The 23836-nt window shown below is 43.8% G+C and overlaps 2 protein-coding genes across 4 annotated transcripts in view; both read right to left on the bottom strand.

The window, feature by feature from the left end:
* Nucleotides 1-22773, bottom strand: part of LOC126396008 (metal transporter CNNM4) — a 39924-nt gene extending 17151 nt beyond the window's left edge. For 2 of the 3 annotated variants that reach the window (XM_050053822.1, XM_050053824.1), the window contains exons 1-5: nucleotides 21315-22773; nucleotides 9251-9394; nucleotides 7821-7955; nucleotides 7220-7389; nucleotides 2559-2655 (exon numbers count right to left, since the gene is read on the bottom strand). In XM_050053822.1, the coding sequence (XP_049909779.1) occupies nucleotides 2559-2655; nucleotides 7220-7389; nucleotides 7821-7955; nucleotides 9251-9394; nucleotides 21315-22773 (2005 nt within the window). The remainder of the gene's footprint in view (nucleotides 1-2558; nucleotides 2656-7219; nucleotides 7390-7820; nucleotides 7956-9250; nucleotides 9395-21314) is intronic. The other variant, XM_050053823.1, reaches the window with a different exon arrangement.
* sec14l7 (SEC14-like lipid binding 7) overlaps nucleotides 1-23836 on the bottom strand; it is a 74906-nt gene that overhangs the window by 31607 nt on the left and 19463 nt on the right. The gene's annotated exons all lie outside the window — the stretch shown is intronic.

Raw genomic sequence — 23836 nt, 5'->3', positions numbered from 1 at the left:
AACTAAAAGGGTTCCACCAATATGTCTACCCTACGAGGCGGAAAATTGGGCACCTCGGATCAACTCACCAATCCGGCTCTGTGTGTCTAAACGCTCGCAGCTTGCCGGCAAAACGGCCCAACATTCGCTGAAAATCTAGCAGTGTAAAAGGGGCTCAAGTGTCACTGATTGATTCGTTCACTGGGGCGTCTGCAGTCGGACTTGTGTCGGAATACTTTTGGATGAAAAATAAAGATATGGGTGAGAATTACAATTCTGTAATAACTGGAAAAAGTCCTGAATAAAAGCCAATTAACAAATGCTTTTATATGCAAATGTTCTACTGTACATCGGCCACCATCTACTTGAGTGTACCCAAAAGTTCTATCAGGCCGAGCGCACCCAAAGAGCAGCTGAGCGAACACCATCCCTTGGCTGTTGGAGAAATGAAAGCCGCCCTCATCCACTGCAGCACATTGCTTAGCTTCCATGTCAGACTCCAGCCTGCTTCTCCAAAGTGGGGGCGTGCTGACTGACATCTACTGTATGTAACACACAGTACGTCACTCAACCCCACCTCAAATAATCTGAACTATCCCTTTAATTTACTTTCTTTTTGTACTCAAATCTGACCTCAGAGCTCCTCGTCTGCGTCCCTGCTGGTTAACTGTCACAAATTATTATCAGCAACGTGAAGAGAAACATGTTGGAGTTCAAGTGTCTCACAAACTGCTCATATATCTTATTTAGGGTGGAAATAAACAGAATAAAGAGTTATTGGAGGACTGAAGGTTTTAACAGGAAGGTTCCTGCTCTGAGAGAGAAAGGCAGAATATTATGAAGATTATGGAAAGCAGTGTTCTATTGACTGCAGCATGATTTTTATCTCCTATAAAATATCTAATTAATATACATTTTTACTGCTGGTAAAAAATATGTTGATGCAAAATATTCACAGGCTAGTATTTCAAAATGTTTGTGATGTTTATTTGTCGTGCTCCCAGGTTTGTAAAGGCTTAAAGTAATGGACTCTTGTTTTGTCTTTAGGTTTGTTGGTGAATAAAACGTGTTTAAATCAACTTATTTGACCTTTGACCTGGCTGTGAGCTGAGAGGAGCAACATTTTAAACACTGACTGCTGCATATCGAGTACAAAACTCCAGTAAAAATGTCAGTTCAGTTGCTTCCTGCTGCTGCAAACAGACTCATGTTTACAAATAAATAGAAATATTCCTCTGGATGGAAACACTGAAACATTAAAGATCATCTTTCTTTATTTGTTTGTTTCTTTGTTTGTGCACCTCAATAAGAACACAAAGCTCCATTATTCACTCTCATAAATTAAACAGAAAGATAAAAACATCTGTTCAGTCTCTGTGGTCGATTCCTCAGGCGTCACCTGTCGGCTCGGACGGTGGCAGGAGACGAACTCTGTCTGAACTCTGAGTGCTTCTTTATCTGGATTAAGCCTATTGACTTTTCCACTGCTCTCTTCAAAGCTTTGTTATCAACTCGCTGACACAGCAGCAGCTGGCCGCACGTTACTCTGATCGATGAGGAGCATTTCTGGTTTCAGGCTTTATAGTAATGCATGGAGCAAAAATATTTATAACAAGGACATCTGCTTGTTTTAAAAACATCTGTTTCACATTATAAGATATTAAATTAGCTGCAGGTGTGAATGTGAGCACGATTTTATGTTTTCAGCGACTGCAGAGGATAAAGTGCAAACAGATTAAACATGGATGGACGTGTCTCATCCTAAAAATTATCATTTGTCCATTTTTTTCGTCGATGTAGGAGACTGTTTATTCTTCACAAGTCAACCCCACCTTTTTCTTGTTTTAACAACAAATGGAAGGTTTTAGTTTGATTAAAACAAGAATGATAAGATTCTTATTTAATGAAATTTTGTGTAAAAATAATAAAGTTTTGTGGGTAATTTTAACTGCCCCTGTTTAGAAGTAATCAGCAAAATTGTAAAGGTTTTTTATTTTTTATTTTAATTAACGACATTATTAGATTCAAATTCAGATTTCTTCATTTGTCATTTCACACAGGCCTCCGATCAATAAATGTGCTTCAGTGCAATATATGAATATAAATGAAAAGCAAACAAATCAAATAAATGAAATATCACAAAAATAATGGTTTGACAGCCCTGGTTGCTTTATATTATATTATATTTATTTAAGACAAAATTTATCCCCAACATGAGGAACGTAAACAAACACAGTTATCTCTCCCACCGTGCAGCGACGTCAATATCACAAAGGAGGAACAGTGTTTACACGTGTTTGTGTTTATTCTAATAAACAGCATGTTAATCCTTTAAAAGTAAAACCATATATCCTGCTGGAGTTTTAATGACAACAGAATGATTTATGTTTTAGATTTATTTACTTTTATTAGCACTTTGTGACTTTGTTTTGAAAGCTGCTACATAATTAAGTTATTATAATTATTATTGGAGTCAACGTGCGTCTTCTGCTGACTTGGTAAAAACAGGACAGAGTGTGCAAGTGTTTTTAGTGTGTGTGTGTGAGCACAGTGTGTACAATGTGTGTGTGGTGTCTCACCCAGAGATGGCGAGCTCAGAGCCATCACTCCGTAGTACGAGAAGGGGCCGGTTTCAAACTTCATGTTTTCGTTTCCTGCTTCCACCTCCACTCGGCCCTGAAAAACACACACCAGGACATTTTGTTTAATAAGCACATTATCTGTGTGTGTGTGTGTGTGTGTGTGTGTGTGTGTGTGCGCGTGTGACACTCAGGAAGCTCTGTTGTGCAAAATCCAGCAGTCGTCTCCTGTGGCAGGTAACAGAAACACTTTGACATCACATAAATATTACATCCTGCCACAGGTGTCTCTTTACCACACACACACACACACACACACACACACACCCCTGTGTGGTGAAACAGGAGTAGCTGTGCTCAGGTTGCGTGCTGAGTGTCTGCAGTCACTTTATCCACACCTCAGGTGTCGACAACAAAGCCTCAGAGCACAAACACACACTCTCAAACACAACATATAACGTCGCTCACACACAATGAGCCGCTCAGTTAAATCCAGTGATAGCACACAGCGAGCTGAGAGAGACAGTGTGTGACGGACCAGATATGTGTGTGTGTGTGTGTGTGTGTGTGAATGGATTACTGAACGAGCTGACCAGGCTCCAGGGGCCCAAAATGTCAGGGGACCCCCCCGCCTTCACCTACAAATGTCTCTCAAAGACACAGGTACCAACTCAACTCCAACTGACCACAGAGACACACAAAACAACTACAGAGATGCAAACCAGCTGCAAAGAGACACAAAAAGACTCAAAAAGACTCTGAAAAGAGGAAAAAACAGCCACAAAGAGACACAAACTGACATCACCGAGACTCAACCTGAGCACATATAGGCCCAAAGTGACTACAAAGAGACTCAAAATGCATAGAAAGAGTGCAAAGCAACTACAAATAATACAAAACAGCTGCAAAGAGACACAAATTAACTAAGGGCATGCAAACCGACTACAAATATGCTCAAAGCAACTACAGAGAGACTCAAATAGTCTCACAAAGAGGCACAAAACAAGTACAAAAACACACAAAACAGCTGCAGACTCACAAAGACTATAAAAAGGGGGAAAACAACTACGAAGAGCTGCAAAGCAACTACAGAGACTCAAAATGACTACTAAGAGACACAAAACTACAGAAAAACACAAAACAACTACAAAGAGACACACTCCAACTACAGACTCAAAATGACCACTAATAGACACAAAACAACTGCAAAGAGACACAAAACAACTGCAAAGAGACACAAAACAATCACAAAGACACAAGAGACTCAAGACGACCACTAACAGACACAATACAACTACAAAGACACACAAAACAACTACAAAGACAAACTAGAGACTCAAAACAATCACTAAGTGACACAAAACAACTACAAAGAGACTCAAAGCCGCGACAAAAAGAGGCTAAACTACATTAAAGTCTGTGTGCCTCGCTGTTATGTAGAAGAGCTGGTGTGTCCATCTGTCTGTCTGGCCCCGGGGTCTCTGTCTGATAATCTGTCCGTATGTCTGTGTGCAGCCTGAAGGTGTTGTACATATAATTATAGATAGAGTCACTGACTGACAGACACTGGGTGTGCACACAGCTCTCCATCAGACAGTCTGTGCACGTCCTCACAGATGTGAGCAGGTGACACAGATCCTATAACTCCGGCCTGAGGGAGAACTATGATTATTAAATGTAACACCAACTAATTATCCAACTGACCAAGGATGTTGATCAAACCTAAGAAGCACAATATTTCCCTCTGAGATGTCGTGGAGTAAAACAATAAAGTAACAGAAAGTGGAAATGCTCCGTACAAGTACTTTAAAATTATACTTGAGTAAAAGTACTTGGTAACTTTCAAACAGTAAAATGACTGATGGGGATTTACTGACTCTCTCTGACTCTCTGCTGTTTACGTCTCTCTCCATATGTTCTGCGGTGTCTCTTCTCATCTTCCTCTTCCTCCATCCTCATTAACCCTTCAACCCCCTGTCCTCCCTCCGCCATGTGTCTCCGTCTTATGTAAGAGGATCTATTAGTGCAGGTCGTGCTGCAGAGACAGACGCCCCTCTGACACACAACAACAGACACTCATGTGTTAGTTATGTTTTAATGAACGTTTATTAACAGCTGCACGTTTCATTTATTCCTCAAAACCTTTAAAGAATGATTTATTTTGCAGCTTTTCTGCACATTGATCTAAATATTGGAGACAATAGCTATAATTAGAGAACAGAGTGCCAATACAAAATGTGCTGCAATGCCAAAAGTATTCTGATACACAATCAATTGATCGGCAGAAAATGTATCTGCAGCTATTCTGATAATTAATAAATCGTCTAAGCCATTATACGAGGACAAATGCCAAACATTACCTGACTGGAGCGAACCAGGTCACAGTGTTGTTTGAACTTTGGCCTTTGACCACAAAAATCTCACCTGTTCATTGCTGGGTCCAAGTGGACGTTTGTGCCAAATTTGAAGACATTTCTTCAAGGTGTTCTTGAGATATTGCATTCATGAGAATGAGACAGATGCAAGGTCACAGTAACCTTGACCTTTGAACTATGACCACCAAAATCTAATCTGTTCATCATTGAGTTCATGTGGACATTTGTGCCACATTTGAAAAAAAAAAAAAAATCCTCAAAGGCCTTCTTGAGATATTGCATTCACCAGAATGGAGCAAACCAGGTCAGTGACCTTTGGCCTTTCACCACAAAAATCTAGTCTGTTCATTGTTGAGTCCAAGTGGACGTTTGTGCCAAATTTGAAGAATTCTTTCGAGACGCAAGGTCACAGTGACCTTGACCTTTGACCACCAAATCAAATCTGCTCATCTTTGAGTCCAAGCAAACATTTGGGTCAAATTTGAAGAAATCCCCTGAGATACTGCTTTCACAATGAGACAGACAAGGTCACAGTGACCTTTGACCTTTGATCACCAAACTCTAATTATCATCATCGTGAAGTCCAAGTGGACGTTTGTGCCAAATCTGAAGAAATTGTCCCAAGGTGTCCTTGAAATATCACTTGCACAAGAATGAGATGGACAAGGTCACAGTGACCTTTGACCTTTAACCTCTGACTACCAAATTCTTATCAGGTCACTGTTGAGTCCAAGTGTTTGTGCCAAGTTTGAATAAATTCAGTCAAGGTTCTTAAGATATCACGTTTACGAGAATGGGATTTTTTTTTTTTTTTTTTTTTTTAAATTTATGCCGAAACAATCATTCACTAAAGTTGCTCAATAAACATGACATTTATGGACAACAGTTTTTAATAATCAGTGAATTGAATTATAAAACAAATAAAATACAAAATATTTTCTGCGCTTCTCTGTTTTATGTTTAAGTTTGGACTGATGGACGGATAAAATAAGACATTTGAAGACGCCACTTTGGACTGTAGGAGCAATTATTTTACATTAAAGTAATAAAAAAAAATTATATTAATTATTAATTTTGTTAAAACTAACGACATAATAATGAGTAGTAACGACCCCGCCCTGAATCTGCAGCCAGAGTCACATTTAAAGTATAACACTAGTACTGGCAGACTTCATCACGTGATGGTGTGATACTGCGCGCTGAATTAAACTGTGACAAAGACCAAAAGCATCAAGGACGTTTTTTAGTAAATTACCTTAATGACCTTAAGTCAGGCGTGTCTTAGCGGGCTGATGAGTTTAGCACCTGCATGTGTGTTAATACCTGCTGCAGACTGACGCAGTGACCCGAGATAAACCTGTTTGTCACCAGTTTAAACTGTGGCGTCTAATCTCACGTCATTATGACCCGTTCACCAGCCGCCACCTCTTTCCATCTTCATCACATTAATCAGACCACAGTAGGTTTTTACTGATATTCATTTACATTTTCTCTGTCTTTAGGACATAAAATGTTTAATAACAGTAACAGTAATTATTATTACCTGCATAATAAATACTTTTACCTTTTAGGAGGTAGAGCAGGTCGTCCACTTATCAGAAAACTGGCGTGGCATTACTACTTTTACTCAAAGTGTGAAGGATTGAAGGGGATTATTGGCAGAAATGAAATATAATATAGTAAGTCTGTTTTCTTTAGTGTATAATCACCTGAAAATAAAAACTGTTGTGTTTTCGTTACCTTAGCATGAGTCGTTTATATCCACATACGGAGCGGGTCCTCGTCTACGGAGATCATTATGTTGCACCACCATGTTTCTACAGTAGCCCAGAACGGACAAACCAAACATTGGCTCTACATAATTAATTCAATGGGGACATTCGCGTTTGTGCATCAGCCACCACAGTTAGAAGCCCCTCCACAACAAGCACTGGAAAAACATTGATTTGTAACGTGAAAAGTCTTTGTTCAGTGTTTTTACCAGTGAATGAATCAGCTGATCTGTTTGTTTCAGAGAGGAAGAGACCTCTGTGGATAATTCAGCTCCTGGTAAAAACCTCTGAACAATGAACTCTGAAGGAATTCTAACCAGGAGAAGTTTCAGCTGGTTGCAATCTGCAGCATCACCACTAGATGCCACTAAAACCCCTAAATCTGACACACTGGACCTTTAAGTGAACAATCTGAGTACTTCTTCACCACTGTGAACTTATAAAGATTAAGATTAAAGATTTAAGAAAATGTGTATGTGTGTGTGTGTGTGTGTGTGTGTGTGTGTGTGTGTACCTGCAGAATGAGGACGAAGTAGTCGACAGGTTTGCCTTTCTGGTAAAGGAAGTGCTGCGGTGAGCGTTTGTCGTTCTCGTTGAACTTGAGCTCCTGGATGACGTCCGGATGTCTGAGGACCCTCAGTAAGACTTTCTCTGTGATCTGGAACGGGCTGAACACCGACACCTCTGAGGGGTGGAGGAAGACAGGGGTCAGAAAACAAATACAAACAACAACAATATCACTTCTGTACTTTATAAAGATGATTTTTTTTTTTTTATAACTGACCCATCATGGGTTGAAAAGTCAGGTCACAAGCCTTTAATCCTGACACCTGAAATCTGGTTATTTTACGTTCTATGTTGCCTTATCTCATGATCTCAAGAAAATGATCCCGTTTTCTCAGGTAAACAACATTTGTTATGTCAAGATTATGATATAAATATCTCAAGACAAGATAGAAACATAAAAATAGAACTACTGAGGTTATAAATTTACACCAGTGTCTCTGACACAGAAACTGGGGATTAAAGAATCAGTCAGCTGATGGACAGTGAAATAAAAAAGTGCTGCTTGCTGTGAGATTGGCCGTCACTGCCGCCCCCGCCTCAGGGCTCACCTGTAGCCAGGAAACGATGAGCTGCCAGCATGAGCTGAGGAGAGATCTTCACGTGACTGTCGGCATCTTGTTTGAAGGCCGAGAAGTCGGGCTTGTTTTTATTGGAGTCCACCTTTTTCCTGTTTCTGTTGTCTGCTGCAGGAGGAACGACAGAACAGTTAGCAGAAGAGTTACACAGCAGATAAAACATAACAAATTTAGAGATATGACGTTGAGTAACGGCCAGAAAAGTGTTTTATACAGAACAATGATGTCACAGTGAAGCTGACCTTTGACCTTTTGGATATAAAATGTCTTCACTTCATCATTTTATCCTGTTTGACATTTGTGTGAGGTTTTGTCATAATTAGCTTACAATTTCTTAAGTTATGGCCAAAAACATGTTTTGTGAGGTCACAGTGACCTTGACTCAAAGCATTCCAGAAATATTGTGTTCACAAGAATGGGACATATGCAGGTCACATTGACCTCGTCCTTAACCTTTGACAACAAAATTCTAATCACATCATCCCTGTGTCCAAGTGGGCGCAAAGTTGTATTAACACTGGCCTTTGACATGTAACCACAACATTCTTGTCAGTTCATTTAAGTCCAAGTGGACGTTTGTGCCACATTTGGATAAATTTCCCCAAGGCATTTCTGAGATATCATGTTCATGAGAATGGCACAGACAAAAGTCCTATTAACCTTGACCTTTGACCTCTGACCATCAAAATCTAATCAGATCATCCAGGCTCATAGTGGACGTTTGTGCCAAATTCGAAGAAATTCCCTCAAAGCATTCCAGAAATATTGTGTTCACAAGAATGGGACATATGCAGGTCACACTGACCTCGTCCTTAATCTCTGACAACAAAATTCTAATCGCATCATCCCTGTGTCCAAGTGAACGTTTGTGCCAAATTTGAGGAACTTCCCCCTAAGGCCTTCTTGAGATATTGTGTTCACTAAAATGACACAGATGCAAAGTTGTTTTAATGCTGGCCTTTGACATTTGACCACCACATTCTTGTCAGTTCATTTAAGTCCAAGTGGATGTTTGTGCCACATTTGAATAAATTCTCTCAAGGCATTTTTTTGAGATATGTTCATGAGAATAGCACAGACAAAGGTCCTATTAACCTTAACCTTTGACCTCTGACCATCAAAATCTAATCAGTTCATCCTGGCTCAAAATGGATGTTTGTGCCAAATTTGAAGAAATTCCCTCAAGGCATCTTTGATTTATCATATTCACAAGGATGGGATAGACGGACGCACAACCTGAAAACATAACGCCTTCGACCATCACCAGCGCGGAGACATAAAACTGGTGAAAGTTTTTTCCCTTAAAGAACCACTTCAGAGTTTGTTTATTTGTTTGTTTGTTTGTGTTTGTGTGTGACTTTGTATCTGTCCCACGGCCCGGCCACCAGCAACAGCTGACTCACTGTAAAGGTCAGACTCATCCAGGATCTCCGACTTGATGATCTCCTCGATGACGTCCTCCAGCGTGACCAATCCCAGCACCTCGTAGAACGGATCTCCCTCCCCTTCGTTGTTCACTTTCTGGACGATGGCCAGGTGGGATTTACCTGCAGCGGAAAGAGATCACCTGAAGGTTACAAACCAGGACACACGAGTGCACCGCTGAGAGCCAATAAAAACATCTCACATCCCCACAATCTGAATCAGGAAAGTAGGGCAGCATCAAACAGGAGGGCGGAGGGAGCGGAGGGAGCGGAGGGAGCGGAGGAAGAGGAGGAGGAGGGAGAGGAGGGAGAGGAGGAGGAGGAGGAAGGGGAGGAGGGGAAGTTTGACTGCAGCCTCCGAAACTTCAAACACATTCGGCTACATGAAAACAGCCTTTCTTGTTTTTCTATTTCGGAGGCTGCAGTGACGCTGCTGTTCGATCTGCCGGTGGATTTATCCTGCCGAGGACAGACTGATGCCTTAATATAGCCCAGACTGGACTAAGAGCTTTGCAGAGAAAAGAGCTGCCAAAACAGAGATAAAGAGGGGAGGGGAGGGGAGGGGAGGGGAGGGGAGTGGGCTGAGAAGAAAGAGACAAAACATTAATCCTCTCATTAAAACACATATAACACCGCTCCACTCGCTCGTGCTCAGTAGGCTAAGTGTTTGCAGCTCTGCAGCACAGCGTGGTCACAAGCACACCTGACATCATCACTGGACGGCTGCCAGTGACAGCTGAGTGAAGTGCACGTTATCTGCTGAGCAGGAGGGAGGCGGCCATGACGCCAACATGCCACAGTTAGTTGGCATCAAGAAACCAACAACAGCAGCAGCGTCTATCTGTGGGCTCCTCACTGAAGCCTGGACGTCTGCATGTATGTGAGCTCGAGTGACGGCTTAATATGGAGCTACAATCAGTTAGCTTAGCATGAAGACTGAAAACAGGGGAAACAGTTTGCTTAGCTCTGTTCAAAGTAGGGATGCACGATATATATATATATATATATTTACATGAGGCCGATAAATACCACCAATAAAACGAAGCCAGACTGCTTTCATTGACTTAACAAGGGCAGCATCTACACACCCGACACACTGGGTGGTGGTACACGTACCTTTAAACTTGGTTTGTGAGATGCCAATAAACACAGAGAAGAAGAACAACAACTGCAGCACGCTGTCTAGAGGACGACACATGTCATGTGTGGACGTCTTTCACAGTTCACAGGAAGACAACAGGATTGTACCGAGTGTCTGATCTCTGTCCACCTGACACAGGTTACACAAAGCGCTGAGGGACCTTCTCCAGAGTGTTAGCACAAGCTAATTAGCAGCAGCGGCTAACATCCAACACCGAGCTTTTAAAGGCCTTGACTTTGTTGTTAAACTTATTAATAACTGCTCGCCATGTGATGCTACAGTCAGCAATTATTTGAATTGTTACCTGGCAACCCAGTCTGGAGCACGTCTCTGAATAATGGTATTTATGATGTAGCATAGGGTTATATGGGGGCGGGACCAGTGAGGGTCGACCTGATGTTGAAGAAATTCCCTTAATGTATTCTTCAGATACTATGTTCACAAGAATGCAACAAACGAGGTCACAGTGACCTTAACCTTTGACCTTCGACCACCACAATCTAATCAGATCGTTGTTTAGTCCAAGTGGACATTTGTGCCAAATTTGGAAAAATTCCCTCAAGGCGTTCTTGAGATATCGTGTTCATGAGAATGGGACGGACAGACAGACAAACATTATAAGATTGTGCCACGACTTTTTAGTTGGAGCTTCGTCCTTGGTCCAGAAGAGCAGAATATTTTTCCTGGCAGCAAAAGTCAAAAGATTAAAGAGTCTAGTGTTTGATATTTGTAATATGACCCAGTAGGAGGCACATAGGGTCTAATGTTACAGCAGGGAGGAGAAACATTAGCATCCATTTTGTTTGTCATATGAGCAGTGTAAAATTCTGAACTGAGTTTTGGTTGAATTGACCTATGGCTAAGTCCCGCCCTTACACGCGATGAGCCAATCACAGTGCGTATAGCCATTCCCATACACTGGGACATTCTCTGCCTGGACGTACATTGAAATGCATTACAGAAAGTCAGTTTTGTTCGGTTTTATGAGCTTTTTCTGAGATTTGAAGTTTAAAAATGGTCAAACGGTGTGCATGGGGTACATGCAACTCTGACACAAGGTATCCTGAGAGGCTGGGCGACCAGGTGTATTTTTTACACTTTAAACCACATCTCAACCGAGAAAAGTGTCTCCTTTGGATAAAGTTGTGTGGTAACGTTAGACCACAACATCAACTCAACGTGAATAAGATTAACAATGATGTCTACATCTGTTCTAAGGTAAGTCAACATTGTGTTTGAGGCAACATATTGTCACTTTGCTGGAAAGAAATATAAAGTTATCTTTAACATCTCTAGCTAACGTTAGCTAAAGTTAGCCTAACGTTAGCTCCTAGCTGCGTTGTTCATCATGTCACCTTGTTTGCTGGGAGTTCATTAGCCTATTTTGTTCTAGTTTTGTACTTTGGTGATCGTACATCATTGTTAGCTGTTGTCCAAAGGGCTCTAGTTAAGCTAACGTTAACTTCTGGAGCTTAGCTTCATTAACTTATCTGTAATGGCAGAGATAACAAAGGTTGGCAAACGTTATGCTGAATGATTCAGTGTAAATACTGTAGCACCAAACTAACGGAGAGACACTCTTGGTAAAGATGGTAAAAAGGCCGTTATCCTTTTCTCATATTCTGAGCCAAAAACCTTAACTTCAGTGGCACTTTAACTTGTTGTCTTTGATGGTGACGGCAACCAGATGCGGTTCACAAGCGTACACTGTGACCTGTAAATTTTGGCTTGTAATTTAAGCTTTTCATCGACCTTCTCAACAATAAAATGATGAATATATCCCTCCAATGCCTAGTTTAGGCCCTTTTGGTTACTTCTCAATGACATCTGATCGTTATGTCTCCAAAAATCATCAGTTGCCTCCTGTGAAATGCCGTGTACTGTGACACCTGCCATAGCGCCGGGCACTGAATGTTGATAGTTTGTCTGAGTGACTGGAGGGGGCGTGGCTTAGCCATAGGTCAATTGCAAATATATATTTCCATAGCATGGCTCCACACTTCCATTCCAGGTCGTCAGTAGTGTGTCCAAGTCTCTCTCCCAGGATGACTTAGTAGCTTGGGAGGTTAAAGATGAGTTGGAATTAGAGCTCTAGGATACACTAATGTGTTTCTTAGATACCTGTAAAACACCAAAGGAAATTATAAAAGTTCCACAGCTCCACCCTCTTGTCCAAATATGGTCACTTCTGGCTCCCCCCCAAAAAAGAAAAAGATGGATGGTCAGGGCCACCGTACATAAACAGCCCAGCACAGAGCAGAAATCGGCGCTGAGCCGGCCGCTCTGAGTCATCCTGCCTGCAAACATCAGCCACTGTCACCAAACACACAAACAGGCCTGTTGGCATGTTGTGTACAGTCAGCAGCACAGTGCTGCAGCCAAACAGCCTCTGACATCATCCAACAGCATCATCATCATCATCATCATCATCATCACCACCAGCTGCTCTGAAAGCAGAACACACAGACCTCATGTAAACTGTGTTCCCCTCACAGGGAGGTCAGAGGTCAAACGCCCTGCAGCAGGTTTATATTGGTGTCTTTGCTTCAGGGCACTTCAGCAGCAGAAACAGGAGCTGGTTTCAACCTTGAAATTGAGGGAGACCTTTTTCCGTTAACAGTGACTGAACACCAAGAGCTTAAACAATCAGTCTGTCAGCCAGATTGATTTAAGTTTAACTATTTCAATAACCGCTTCATCAATTTTTCTGCCATTCAAGACAGAAAATGAAAAACATTCGATTATCCAGCTTCTAAAATGTTGAAGATTTGATGTTTTTCTTTGTCGTCTATGATCATAAACTGAATTTCTGGAGTTTTAAACAGTTGGTCGAACAAAAACTAAACATTTAAATGTCTGGGAAGATATGACAAACATTTTTCATTTTTTGTGACATTCTATAGATGGTAGGGTTAATAGAGATGCTTTGGGATGTCTACGTCTATTTATGGCTACACAAGACTCGTGCATGTGCACACAGTTCCACAGCAACTAACAGATGACTTTAAGATTTATAACCAGTGTTGGGGGTTACGTCTTACAGTGAGATATTACATTTTAGCAGTAGCAAAGTAATATCACATGTTACCATCCAAAATAAACTGTCTATCCGAAGGTGGTTGTGTGTTGTCATGTCTTTACAGACTACCAGTGACTGGCACATCTGGGTGATGCCGTTATCATGTTCAGTGTTTCCATTAATACACTGCAACGTCTACAACGTGTCCCGTTCTGCTTTTGCGTGTTAAGGATCCGATCACACAGAAAGCATTTTAGCAGCTGGAGGCGCCTTTTTGTAATTGTATTTAATGAGAATGAAGTGTTTTGCTCGCTGTTTTTGTGTTGCAACACGCCTCACATTTCTGCGTTCTAGGCAGCTGGCATTTTTGCCGGAGCACTCCGAACTCCTCGAGTTGAATAAACATTAACTCAGAGCAGAAATGCGCCCCATGTCATCTCTTTTTTTGTTAGCTTTTTCCCCATTGTCCAATGGGATGATGTGAGAGGCGGGCCTTCTGTGGTGGTCACGACAACAAGTTTACAGTTGGTAAACAATGGAGGAGAAACTGGTGGTAGCGGTTGCTGGATACCCAGAGCTATACGGCCCGACGATAGACATCAGGTTGTCAAACTGCCCCTGAGTCAAACGTCCATGATGGAGGAGAAGCTCCTGGACCAACTGGTGGTACTCCCCATGATCCAACTAAACAAGGAAAATGGATCACATATCTTTTAGAATTGATTTTAAAGTTCTTTTACTTGTTATAAAGCTTATATGACCTCACCCCTCCATACATCTTTCTTTTTTATCATTTTATGTTGTAGCCAGATCACTGAGGTCCTCCACTGCTTTACTTTTCAATGTTCCTCATGTCTCATAAAAGTCCTGCTGAGAGCACCTTTACTCCCTAAACTGTGGAATTCACTGCCTCTGGATATCAGAAGGTGTAACGCTCTCTCTGTATTTTTAAACGTAAATTAAAGACCTATCTTTTCAATCTGGCTTTTAATGTGGAGTAACATCAACAGTCTTGATTTTTAACCATTGGTTTTTACCTCCTGTTTGTGGTTGGTTTGCTTTTTCATTGTCTTGTGTCTGTGTCATTCCAAGTTTGCCATGTGAAGCACTTTGGGCTGCATGTTTGTATGAAAGGTAAGTAAAGTTGAGTTATGTCTGCCTGACTTCCTGTGTCCAAGACTAGTCATTTATCTAAAAATGTTTAGGCTATTCAATGGTTCTATATCATCACACTGTAATTAATATAATCAGGTGATTTTAATCCAAAGTGGTGACCGCTGTTTGTGAACACATGATGTGCAGCACTGGATTTGAAATGAACTGTATTGAACAACATGACCCTTGTCCATGTAAAGTCAACATCAATGTGATTGCTGCGATAACACGCCTGCAGACTTTGCTCATATGTTCTATATTTGTCCCAAACTAAAGAGTCTCTGGGCCAACGTTTCTGGAACCTTGTCTGTAATTTTAAAAAGGGATTTGCAGCCCTGTTCTCTGATAGCACAGTTTGGGGCTCCAGAGGACGTCACTACTCTGACTGTGGTGGACAGTGGTGGAAATTTGGTAGAATGGAAGTCTCCTAACCCCCCATCATCCTGTCTGCTTACAGACCTGGTAGATTTCCTCAATTTGAGAAGATATTATATTATATTACATTTTGAGAGTAACTTGTCCAACACTGTTTATAACACAGAAGAGAATCAAATGCTCAGCTCTATAAATCTGATCAAAATAATCTGTGTGTGTTTTGATGCGTTAAAAATGTGAAGAAAAGCATCTGATACCTTCAAACAGCCTCATCATCATCATCATCATCATCACAATAAGCTTTAATTCCCTGCAGGTGTGTCACTGTCATGATACCAGCTTTGTGTTGAAGGTGTGGATATCAACACTGAGATTTCCCGCAGTAATCCGGTGCGCCTGAACGCACACATTTTCATCCCATCACTCACACATGATGAACACAGCAGCTGATTTCACTGATTAGTTCCTGCTCTGTGACTGAAGCTGATCATCAGTGAAATCTGCTGCTGGAGACAAACCTGCTGCCAGATCAGATCAAACTCTGATGGAGCCAATAAAGGAAACAGCACATGATGGATTGCAGAGTTTTTTAAACTCACAGTGGGTCACGTCAAGGCTGAATCCAAATGTCCACACTTCAGACTTTGAGGGTGTGTTCCCAGCAAGTCTGGGAGCTGAGAGCTCAGTTCATCCAGTCCTCAAGGGGCCTAAAGCGGACCTTCTGCAGACTTCCAAAGAGTCCGCCTGGGGTGCAGACCATAGCAGAATGCACTGATTTAATAACCCACAATTCATTGCAATGAGGACCTGACATTGTACTTTTTTTCTCCAATGGCTGACTGAGAAAACAAAACTTAAGTGAATGTAAAACAGTTGCTGTAGCCTATTAAAACAATACTTGAATCGTGTAGGCCAGAAAAAGGGGTGGGTATCACCAGAAGATCCACGATATTATCACGATGCTTAAGTCACGATACGATATTACTGCAATTTTAAATAGTTTGCAATATGCTGAGTATTGTGATAAATATTAGGGGTGGGGGAAAATCGGTACAGCAGAGGATTGCAATATTTTGCATGGCGATATTGGTGATACACGGACCCCAAGTATTGATCTTTTAATCCAACTTTTGGTCCTAGAACAATTAAATCAGTTGCTTTTTCTGTCCACTAGATGGTGCTGATGTTTTTTTCCTGGTGAGGTCAGCAGAGGTCTCAGTCAGCGGCATTTGGCAGGAAGTTCATCAAAACAAAGATGGAGGCACCGGAGACAGAAAACAGGAAATGCTCCGTCTGCTTTTAACTCAAATATCTGGACTTATTTTGGACTTTCTATCACAGAAGGAGGACTTAGATATGACACGTCATTTACAAGCAGTGTCATATGAAAATAAAATACTGTTGGAATACTACTACTCCACCATTCGCAGATAGAGGTTAGCCGCTGACGGCCAAGCTAACGCTAAAGATCAACCAACACTGGACACACTGAGCTTGACAAAACTACCATCAGAAAAAAACACAGTCCATCACCTACTTCCTGTGCAAAGATCTGCGTCCATACAGCGCTGTTAAATACGAAGGCTTTTTGTTACATGCTAAAAACATGTGAACCCAGGTATGTGACTCCGTACATGCACTGAAAAGTATTGTATTTCATGTCTCCATCTGCTGGTGGGCCGTCACAATAACAGTATACATGTATAATATGATGTTGATTCCGCTACAGAAGAGACTTGACGATCACTAAAGTTAGGTGGAGACAAAAGTGGTTGTATCGATATCGGTATCAGTTATCGGCAATATGAGTTGTTATCGGCATATTGGATATCGGCAAAAAATACATATCGTGCATCGCTGCTTATGGCTTTAATATAATGCTAGGCTGTGAATTCCCCCTCCTGGGATCAATACAGTCTTACCTTATAATATTACATCATAATTAATTAATTTGTTGATCATATTTTGAGTTATAAATGTCAACCTGCAAATATATATACATATAATAAGTATTTTAGGACACTATAAAGTGACTTTTGGGTATCAGGATAAAGTTAAAGAACCCTTGTTGCAGTTAACAGTTCGTGGCCGTCATACAGGCTGGAGAACAGGGTATGCAGAATTGTTTTCTAAAATAAGATGATGAAGATAAAACAGAGAAGAGCTGGTAATTAACGATGACATCTTCCTGTGTCAGAACACGTGCATCATCAGGACCACAATGTGCTTATTAGTGGGTATTTGTTGCATCACATTTGTTCTGCTGCTTCAATGTCGGCTGTATAAGACACCCAGAGGGCAGATCTCAAATCTCCTCTGTCATTGCTCCAATATGTGATAATCTTGATTTCCTGTCAGGTGCAAAGGTGCTGACACACCAAACTGACATCAAAGAACTAGCGGCGATGAAAGCCAACTGTTGCGTCGTCTACGTCGCCTCACGTCGCCCTGTGTCAGTTGCATTTGAACACACTACACGGACTACATCCGACGGCCAAGTAGCACGTACGTTCTGCGCCTGCGTGAGAGAGAGCGGAGTGAGAGAGTGGTACATCCTGTCAGCCGAGGGGTTTCCTATCTGTGCAGCCGAGCACCGCAGCACCTCCACGGACTATTACATCCAGACGGTCCCGGTGTTTCCTCCGCAGGCTCCACTTCACTCAGCTGCCCGATAAACCCGCTGCTTCTTCCCACTTTAACCTGAATAACAAACCAGGGCTCGGTGCTCCGGTTGGATCCAAACGGAGAGCCGGGGCTAGCTCAGAGACTAGCGGAGGCTAACTGGCTGTGCTTCCCTCCGGTCATGCTGCGGCTAACGCTCCGCTAGCCGCTCCCAGCTAGCTCCGGTTTGTTATTCAGGTTAAAGTGTGAAGAAGCAGCGGGTCTGTGGGGCAGCTGAGTGAAGTGGAGCCTGAGGAGGAAGCACCGGTTAGCCCCGGTTTCACTACAGGCAGATTCACTCGCTACAGGGGCGAGGAAATAAAACCTGAACAGCCAATCAGAGTGATCTCTCTCACCGACAAGCTCTGCCGCCGATTCAACATGCTCAATCAGCCGAAAAGCCGCAGACGCCGAAGTGCCGACGGTGCGGGACACACCGCAAAAACTAGGGCGACAGACGCTCACCGATGGCCCAACTTTGGTCGACGGCCGACCGTCGGCTTGGTGTGTCAGGGCCTTAACAGACCCTGACTTCTGGATTTGGGCAACTAAAGGCTTCTTTAGCCTTGGTGATTTATTTTTTAATGTCTATTAATTAATCAATTGGAAAATACAATATTCAAAAAAAGTCTCTCAATCAGAGTCCATCATGCACAGAGAGGCAGCTTTTCTTACTACAGGTAGGAAATCAAGGTCATGGTACCATCTGCACCCGTCACCAGGCCCGCCATCAGGGGGGGTCAAAGGGTACAGACGAACCGGGCCCAAGGCCAGGGGGGGCCCATGAAAGGTCTGTGGTTGACCCTTAAAGTGGATCAAGTTCAACAGTTTACTCACTGACAATAACAGTCCCAGGTATGACAGGTGAAGCTGAAGGTCAGAGGTGAGGCAGACTGATGTCAGCAAATACAACCTGCTGTATCGGCTCAGTTTTAAAGCTGCAGTGACGACACAGGTGTCATATGAAACCAGAGGACCTGAGGTATCCACTGGGACCAACCATGTAAAGTTATCTCGTCAGAAAGACACACACATGGTCTTAACACGGAGTGGAGACAAAATACATGTGGAAATATGATCAGTTGGATCATATGTAACCGGTGCGCTCTGGTGATGTCTGCGTCATGTTGATATAAAGAGGTCCAGGCTGTGGATATCTGCGGAGGTGATCTCTGATTATTCCTGACAGCTGACAGCGAGAGGTGAAAATAAAATCCTCCGTCAGTTACGACCATATGAACTCGAGCCCCTCTCCCATGGAGCACCACAGCAGAGGGGGAGAGGTAAGATGGGAGACACCCAAAGGTGAACGTAGGGGAACAGAAACTGAGTATCAAAGGTTCCACATATTGACTATGGAGGCCTGAGAGGGCCAGGTAATAACAACTGAAACTAATGTTGTGTAATTATAATACTTAATATTACAAATGTAGATTTGACTTTATCACATATTTAGGGCTGCAGCTATCGACTCTTTTAGTAATCGAGTATTCTATTGATTATTCTGATGATTATTCCAGTAATCAGATAAGAAATACTGCGTGTTTTTATTAAACTACTTTGGCTTTATTTAAGGGCAACAATAATATATAAAAGAACATAATAAAAGTGAGAGAAATGACCAACAAATGTGTTTCCTTTTTTTCAAATTTAACATTTTTATTGCTCTAATTGCAGAAACATTTGTCTGCAGTTTGAACTTCACCAGCTGTGACGGATCAAATGATGCGTCTGCCGTCTGTAAACTCAGCTGCTGCTCAGTTGAACATGGTGGAGCCCTCTGTACAAAGCTGTCCAACGTACGACTCTGTGACTTCAGAGTGTAATTAATTATTTTACTGATACTTATTACTTTGTCTTAATGATCATACTTAAGGTTCCTATGACTGAGTAGTTTAGACTCATTCACTGTGGTGCCTCACACTGCTGACCCTACTGACTGTAATCCACATTAATATACCTGCTGTTCTTGATCTGTACTTTTCTACTGTATGTGTGTGTGAGAATAATTTGCCTCGAGGCTTTTTAGTAATCGAATTATCTTAATGATGAAAACTCTGTGTGTTCCACATTTTTCTCCTCACTGACTTGGTCAATCCATGTGAAATTTGGCACAGTGGTAGAGGGTCATGGGAGGATGCCAATGAAGCAATATTACATCAATTGGCCAAAGGGGGGCGCTATAGCAACCGATTGAAATTGCAAACTTTGAATGGGCATATCTCATGCCCCGTATGTCGTAGAGACATGAAACTTTGCACAGAGATGCCTCTCCTCATGAGGAACACATTTGCCTCAAGAACCCATAACTTCCGCTTATATAGATTTTCCGCCATTTTGAATTTTTTGAAAAACACTTCAAATGGATCTCTTCCTAGGAAGTTTGAGCGATCTGCATGAAACTGGGTGAACATAATCTAGGGACCAATATCTAAAGTTCCCTCTTGGCAAAAGTTGGAAAACTTACTAAAACTGAGCTTCTATAAGGCAATGAATATTGCGGAGGGCGTGGCTCATCACATAAAGGTGTATAACATCTCAAGGGTTTCACCCATCACCACGCAACTTTGTAGGCATATGACCACACATAATCTGAGGGGACCCCTCCATTATTGACCCCATCAAACAAAATGGGGGCGCTAGAGAGCTCATTTCTTATCTAGGCCTAACCGCCATATGGATTTTTACTAAACTTGGTAGATATGTAGAACAGGACGCCTCAAGGTGACTGGAGAAATTTAACTCTAATTGGCAACTGGGTGGCGCTATAACAACAGAAAAATGCTTCAAAATGGCTAAAATGCGACCGATCGCTGTGGCTCCCCCTGTGGACCAATGTTGGTGTTTTTTAATTGTTGGTATGACTAAGTCATGGTATGGTATGCTGTACATAATGGGTATGGACTAGTTGGAGTTACTTGAGGAATCATTTCAGCCCTGCACATTTTACTGCTGTATAACTGACCCTGTTACATTCACACCCTAGAATTACAAAAAAATTAGTCTCAGTTGTTATTACCTGACCCTCTCAGGCCTCCGTAGTCAATATGTTCACCTTTTACCCCAAATATAAGAGGTGTCTCCCGCCTTACCTCTCCCCTTTTGCTGTTGTAATCCATGGGAGAGGTGAGAGATGTTGCTCTCGTAGTAATGTCTGTGTTTCAGCTGTTAAGCTGTCTATAAGTGTCTTTGGGGCAACCTCTTAAATTCTAATATCAGACAGAAGTGTTCCAGCTCACAGAAATCATTCTGGTTATTGCTAAACGATGTGCTGCAGTGAGGTGGACGTCAGATCTCACCTGTTGGGCTGTGGCTAAAATATTCAACAAAAAATGGAAGATAATGAGAAAGGAGATATTTGTGACTGAGCTGTTCAGATGATGCACTGAGTGTTTGTTTTATAGTGAAAATCCTAAAATAAAGGTTGTGAAAATAAACGTCAGAGTTACAGGGGGCCACAGCAGAGGGGCCCCATGTGGCCCCAGAGCCACAGGTTGCCCCCCTGGTGAGTGTGTATGACCTTAAAAATCAATGACCATATTTTGAAAATGTAGGCTGTGATGTTCCAGCTGTCAATAGAGCTGATCGATACACACACAGCCTGCAGGGAAGAGGAGGAGGAGGAGGAGGAGGAGGGGACAGGAAGTGTGTGTGTGACGCAGCCTTCCCCAGGTGTGACACGATGACCTCACCTTTCTTGAACTCCTCCAACATGGCGTCCAGCTTGGTGTCGTGGAACACAAAGTGCACCGGGTGGTTGTAGAACTTGGTGATGGTCTTCAGGGTGGTGCAGTCGTCCGGGTCCACGAAGGCCAGGTCCTTGACGTACAGGATGTCCACGATGTTGGACCTCTCGTCGTCGTACACGGGGATGCGCGTGTAGCCGCTCTCCATGATCTCAGACATGGTGTTGAAGTCCAGCACGGCGTCCGCCTGGATCATGAAGCAGTGCGCGATGGGGGTCATGACGTCCTCCACTGTCTTGGTCCTGAGCTCGAGCGCGCCCTGGATCATGTTGAGCTCCTCCTTCACCAGGTCGTTGTAGGGCTCCGTCACCTTGAGCATCTCCACCAGCTTCTCCCGGTTGTACACGGTGCCGATCTCCTGGCCCAGCAGGACGTCCAGCAGCTTGCTGACGGGGAAGGACACCGGGAAGGTGAGGAACATGAAGAACTTGGTGAGCACGATGGTGTTGGCGCCCACGGCCAGCCCGTGGCGCGAGCACAGCGCCTGCGGGACGATCTCCCCGAAGATGACGATGCCGATGGTGGAGGCCACCACCGCGCCCAGCCCGGAGCCGGTCAGGTCGTCCAGGAGGATGGTGAGGGTGGTGTTGACCAGGACGTTCCCGAGCAGCAGAGAGCACAGCAGGTAGTTGCCTTTGCTGCGGATGGGCTCGATCTTCCGCGCGTCCTTCTTCTCCTTGTCGGTGCCGCAGCTCTGCACGATGCGCAGCTCCATGGGGTCGAGCGCCATGAGCCCCAGGTTGAGCCCGCTGAACATCCCGGAGAGCACGAGCAGGCACGAGATGAGGATCACCTGCAGCCACATGGGCAGCAGCGACTTCTTCTCCTCCACCACCAGCACCCTGCCATCACTGTCCCCCAGCAGCACCCACCTGCTCCCGTCCGCGCTCCGCGTGCACAGGGCGTACTCCTTCCGCGGCTCGCTCTTGCGGAGCGGCTTAATGTGCACGGTGAGCAGCCCCGACGTGCCCCGACTGCTCACGTTCATGAAGGTCTCGACGCTGATGTCCTTCGTGAAATCAACACAAGTCCTGTCCGGCGGCTCCATCACCATCATGCCGCTGCCGCCCCTCGCCGCCGCCACCGCCTCCTCCTCATCCTCCGCTTCGTCCCCGCCGCCGCCGCCGCCGTCCGCCAGCTCCGTGAAGCGGATCTGCGTCCAGGCGCCCGAGTGGAGCTGCACCCCGTAAAACCGGAGCTGCACGGCGCTCTCCTCAGTCACCTGGATGACACCGTCGTCATTGGTGCCGGCCGGCTTGTCGCTCCTCTCCAGCCGCATGCCGAGCACCTGGCTGCCGCTGCTGACGCCGGACGCCGCGGTCTCCGTGCGGCCGCCGACCGCGCTCCACAGGAATATGATGACAGTGAGAATGTAACCCTGCTGCCCGCTCCATTCTGTCGCCATGTTTGTTTCACTGCTCGGCGACCTGGGGGCTGACGTCATTTACTCATGTCCGAGCGGCTCCGCCCCCCGCCGGTCCATCACACACACCCCCGTTATCACCGCCTACCGGACAGCGGCAGGTAGAGCTAATAAACAAACTCCCTCTTCCTCCTCCTCCTCTTCCTCCTCTCTGTCACAGCTGATAATATTCTGATGCTGTGTTTCTGCAGCATGTGAACACACACACACACACACACACACACACACACACACACACCTCCTCCTCCACACACACCCCCCCCCGTTACTGTGTGTGACAGCTCGGGGCAATGCGGCACACAGCGGTGCTGCTGCCGCTGCTGCGGCCAGCGGTTTCTCATCCTCCAATTGTATCCGGAGCCAGCTGCTGTTATGTAAAGGCACATGGCATCTGTGCACCCCCATCATCACCCCCTCCTCCCTCCTCCTCATCCTCATCCTCATCCTGCACCATCCCTCTGGCACCTAGCCCGGCTGCTGCTGCTGCTGCACAGATGAAGTGTCTGCAGCTGGAGCTCATCTGTCTGCATCACAACAACAACAACAAACTGCATGTCTGTGTGTTAAAATGCATCTTACTGTTTATTAAAGTAGAGCTGCATCATAAAGCTGTCAGCTGTTTATGTCTCAGGACATCAAGTCACCGCATGAAACTCATTGTTCTGATTTGAATGTTCCTCTAACCCTCAGTGTTATTAGCGCCTAATATTCACTGACCAACAGTTATGTAATACATCATAAAACATTTCCCTCCTCTTGTCGCCACCTGGTGGTCAAAGCAGGTAAAATCACTCTGCTGTCAAATGCTGGTATAAAAAAACAACAGTAAAATAGTACTTTACAACAAGCAGGGGCGTAAATAGAGACAGCTGCACAGGGGCCCGTGGGCTGAAGGGGCCCTCCACAATATGTTGAGCAGGACAACAGACCCTTGTGAGTAATTCAGATTGCAACCTTAAAGGGATAGTGCACCCAAAAATGAAAATTCAGCCATTATCTACTCACCCATATGCCGAGGGAGGCTCAGGTGAAGTTTTAGAGTCCT

The sequence above is a fragment of the Epinephelus moara genome, chromosome 9 (genome assembly GCF_006386435.1).
Source record: "Epinephelus moara isolate mb chromosome 9, YSFRI_EMoa_1.0, whole genome shotgun sequence".
NCBI lineage: Eukaryota > Metazoa > Chordata > Actinopteri > Perciformes > Serranidae > Epinephelus > Epinephelus moara.
Note: the sequence above shows the minus strand (reverse complement) of the source record. Positions and strands in the feature narration are given on the sequence as shown.